Source organism: Chrysochloris asiatica, unplaced genomic scaffold, assembly GCF_000296735.1.
Source record: "Chrysochloris asiatica unplaced genomic scaffold, ChrAsi1.0 scaffold00442, whole genome shotgun sequence".
NCBI lineage: Eukaryota > Metazoa > Chordata > Mammalia > Afrosoricida > Chrysochloridae > Chrysochloris > Chrysochloris asiatica.
This window is the reverse complement of record NW_006408960.1, coordinates 696,594-701,035: the sequence shown is the minus strand read 5'-3', so window position 1 is coordinate 701,035 and position 4,442 is coordinate 696,594. Positions and strand designations below refer to the sequence as shown.

The window sequence follows — 4,442 nt, the reverse complement described above, 5'->3', positions numbered from 1 at the left end:
TGATGGTTAAGGTTGTGTGTCAAGTGGCTGGCTGGCCTTTGATTTTCAGTGGTTTGAAGTTATGTAATGCTTCTAGTGCTCTCCGTTCGTTCTGTGACTTAATGTAATTATCCTCCATTCTGTGATGTGTTGTAAATCCCAGCCTTTTTGTCTGTGGTTAATGTGAGAAGTAATTCTCAAGCTGGCCATCTTCAGGAATAGGGAAACAAAGGGTCCAGGAATTTGCTAATTGGTTGAGGCATAGATTGTTATAGCGACAGGAACCCATTCACCTGGAGTATGTGTAAACAGGATAAATTAGAGGAGGAGGAAGGGAAATCTATTTGAGAAGTGGTGGTGGTGGTTATGTGCCGTGGAGTGGGTCCTGATTCATGGTGACCCTGTATAGGATTTCTAAGGCTATAAATCTTTCCGGGAGCAGAAAGCCTCATATTTCTCCCGTGGAATGGCTGGTAGTTTCGAACCGCTGACCTTGAGATTAGCAGCCTGATTCGATTTGTATGTAATCACTATGCTACCAGAGCTTATTTGAGATGCAGAAACATTAAAATAAGAATGCAACCATCAAAAGGAAATATGCTACCTAAAAGAAGATTTTTTACCCCATCTTACTCAGTGAGGAATTGGGGGAGAGACTTCCGAGCTAGGAAATGAAAACACTTGTAAAATGGCCTCGCTACACGTCTACCCATCTTGTCTTCTGGGTTTGGCACCCGATTTAGCAATATTGAATAATATAGTTTTACTCTTGCTAAAATGAGTACAAATTGGATTTCTTGAGTGCTTGTCGGTAAGCTGATAACTCATTGGTGACCTCATATGGGATAAGGTGGTCTGTCCCAGTTCTCTCTTCGGAGACCCATCAGGATAAGGTCCTAGTCAGGGGTTTATACCGACCTTCCAGTTACCAAGAGAAACTGAGGCTGTATCTGGGGTATCAATGTTTCTCACAGTTAGGGCACCATTTGGAAGTGAGTTATCCCTTATAGTAATGAGGTAGGATTAGAGCAGGATGTATCCTGAGTCACCACCTTACAATGCTTATTCAAGTCACATCCTTGTACCACCTTCCTCAAGTAAGGGGAGTTTCCTTGAAGGTAGAATCTGCATCCAGTGTGTGCATTTATGAATGATCCAGCCAAAGGTCTCCCTCTGGCTCTGGCTCCTGCATTCAGCTGGTCATCATCAGACCTTGGGTACTGGAGCCAGTCTATCATCTGATCTGATTTGCTGCCAGCTTCTGAAGCCTTGTAGCCTGTCATCTGACCCAACAATTTGGGTTCAACAGCCCCTGCAGTCACTTGGGTCAGAAGAAGCCTCCAGCCTGATGTCTGATCCACAGATTTGGGAGTTGCCAGCCTTGAGCCATTTCCTTGACAGTTTGTGAGTTCTGTGAGGCACTGCATTGAACTGGGAAACTCGAAAACATGGGAGTGAGAGAACGGATGGAAGGAAGCACAGTTGATAGTGTAGATGATGGAATGGTCCAGCAGTTTGGCTATTTAGGACATCTTTATCTCTGCATCATAGAAACCAGCTTTGCACTAATCCTTATAAAAAAGATGACTCATTTAGCATGTCTCGAAGATTTTTTAAAAGCCTCAGAAACTATACAATTTCTCTCTATTGAGTCAGAACTAGATCAAGGGTACAACAGCAGCAACATAGCTTAATAATAAGCCGGGGGGGGGCAGTGGGTTAAGTATTGGGCTGCTAACCAAAGAGTTGGCTGTTTGAACACACTAGCTGCTTCTCGGGAGAAAGATGAGGTAGTTTGCTTCTGTAAAGATCTACAGCCTTGGAAACCATAGGGGACGGTTCTACTGTGTTCTACAGGGTTAGTCCAATCTACAGTCAACTCGACACCAGTGGGTGTGTCTATAACTCCATGGGTACAGTTGCAGAGGAAGCGGGTCTGGAAGGATGGCCAACTGTCATGTTAACATGCAATATTTTTTCCCTTTGTGTTTTCCAAGGGGCTTTTTTTAAACTATTGTTTTTTAAATAAGCCTGAGCACCTATTTTTGTCATCTGAAGGGGGGGGCAATTCTATTTTTGTGGGAAGAAAAGACTATAAAGGTAATTTACATCTAAGAGGGTAAAGAGGTCCTAAAGTTGTGGGGTGATCAGTCTCTTTTCTAAAGCTAAACGCTGCCTTTCATTTAGGTTCTTGTGCTGGGATAATTAAAATACTAGAAGATGAAGAGAAGCATTTGCTCCTGGGAAATTTGTATAAAAATAGAACTCAACGTAAGGAGGCCATTAATCCTTATTTTGGAAATGCTTATAAAAATTCAGAAGCAGGGTCTTCCCACTACTGGGAGTCCCCAGTGGAGGTCTACGGTTGGAGAGGAGACTGAACCCGAGTCTCCCAACCCTGAGACCAGTAAGTGGAAAGGTTCCTCAGCGGCTGGAGGAATTCACAGGGGGGTGCGGAAATCCAGCCGCCCTGGCGAGCCCACAGCGGAGGGGGGACACTGGTGTCACTTTCGCTGAACTGGATTGCAGCCCCAGCTCCACCATACCTTATATAGACACCCAGCTGTCAATCCTGCTCTGCACGCCAAGGGCATGGAGAGAGGTCATGACTGGGAGCAGCCGGGGCAGATGTCGCCAGGGCCCCGCCACAACCTGCACTCCCAGCCAATGTGCAAGTGAAACATCTCCGCCTGGACATCCAGCCTTCTCCCTCACCCCCAGCACCTGTTCCCTGTCTTCTGAACAATCCGGCTCCTCCCCTACCCTCCTGCCCGCAACTACTCCCCCTCCAGTTCAGGGGCTTTTCCCCCTCGCCTGCCAAAGTCTGCTCTATCCTCCAGTCAATAACCGAGGGGAGCGCCCCACCGATTGCCAGAACCCGAGTCACCTATTCCCCCAAACCAGTCTCTGGATCTCCCAATCCCTATCCTCCATAAGTCCCCTGGTTGGTCCTCCACCTCCCAGTTCTCCCCAACCCTGTTCACCCGAGTTTACCTCCTGTCCCTCCCAGGTCTTCCCCACCCCCAGCCCGCACCAGAAAGAAAGCACCCTACGGATGCCAGAGCCGCCTCCTCCCCCAAACAGTCCCAGCGTCTCCCCCCACCCTCCAGAGTTCCAGGCTGTCTCTCAACACCAGTACCCTAAGTCAGCAGCTCCTCTGCGTCCCCGGCCCTACTCACCTGGCTCATATTTGAGGTAGAGGATGGAGACAATGAAGTAGCTGAGGTCAAAGACCGGGAAGAGCGGCACCCGAGAGAAGCTGAGCGCTAGCTCGCCCAGGCTCAGTGCGGACAGCAAATCCATGATGTTCACCCGCCGGGTTCGACCCCAGCCCCAGGCCCAGCTGTGCCTCCCTCGCCGCAACTGCGCCCCCGCGGAGGCCCCGCCCCAATTCCAGGGCCCGCCCCGGGCCCGCCCCCAAGAGGAGGGGCAATCTCTGGTTGTACCGTCCTGTCTCCTAGCTACTGGGATTCCATTCATCCCAGCGAAACGGGCTAGATTGGGTGAGTCGGATAGGGCGGCCGTCCACTTAGGGGGTCAGTTCCTCATGGAGCCCACCCAATCAGGACTCCTGTCCCCATGGTCTCGTTAGGACACCTGTCTCCTGTGGGGCCCAATCCATCTGGACTCTGTCTCTATGGGCTGTTAGGACCCCCGCTTCCTGTAGGACCCGCTCAGTCAAGAACATCGTCCTCTGTTGAGGTCATGACCCATGTCCCCACGGGATCTGTTATGTCAGGACCCTCGTCTTCCGTGGAGTTCCACAACTCAGGATCACCGTCCCCCAAACGACCTTGTTTGATCGAGAATTTCGTCCCTTGTGGAACTCGCTCGGTGGGGAGCCCCCATTCTTTGTGGGAATCGCTCAGTCCAGACCCCAGTGTCAGTGGGACCCGCTCAGATGAGACTCCTGCTTCTGTGGTAACTCTGATGGATGCTCACGTCCCCGGGTCCCTTAGGTAAGGACCACCCCTCTCTAAGGATCCACAAAGTCGGGGAAGCCTCCTCTTAAAGGACAGTCAGTCAGGGCGCTCTTCTGTGGGGAGCCCACTGCATCAGGATCCTCGGCCTCCGTGCAGATCCGCTGTGGGGGTTCCGTTTCCCCAGAATCCCAATGGGGGTGATACAGCAGGGGAGAAGAAACCTCTGCTTTGCTCATTCTCCTGCCTTAGATCGTCACGCATGCGCACCTTCCTTCGAACCGCAGGGGCGATCCCGCCCCTAGGTGACTCCGCCCTGAGAAGTTGTCACGCACTTGCTCGTCCTTCTCCCTGACCCACCGGTCTCCCAGTGAGAAGTGGCCTCGCTTTTTTCTAAGGAGGGCCTGGCCTGCCTCGGCCTTCCATTGGCCTAGCCCTGCCAGCGTTGCTTCGTGATTGGTCGACTCATGCTTCTCTACCTGGGACTTCCTTCCCTCCACGGGACTTCCGCTTCCGGTTCTGACGGATGCTTCGGCCGTGAAG

General features: G+C 51.2%; 1 protein-coding gene across 1 annotated transcript in view; it reads right to left on the bottom strand.

Annotated features, from left to right (window-relative positions):
- TMEM38A (transmembrane protein 38A) overlaps nucleotides 1-3,283 on the bottom strand; it is a 40,430-nt gene extending 37,147 nt beyond the window's left edge. The window contains exon 1 of the mRNA XM_006877114.1: nucleotides 3,159-3,283. Within this exon, the coding sequence (XP_006877176.1) occupies nucleotides 3,159-3,282 (124 nt within the window). The 5' untranslated portion in view covers nucleotide 3,283. The remainder of the gene's footprint in view (nucleotides 1-3,158) is intronic.
- Between the last annotated feature and the right edge of the window lie 1,159 nt (nucleotides 3,284-4,442).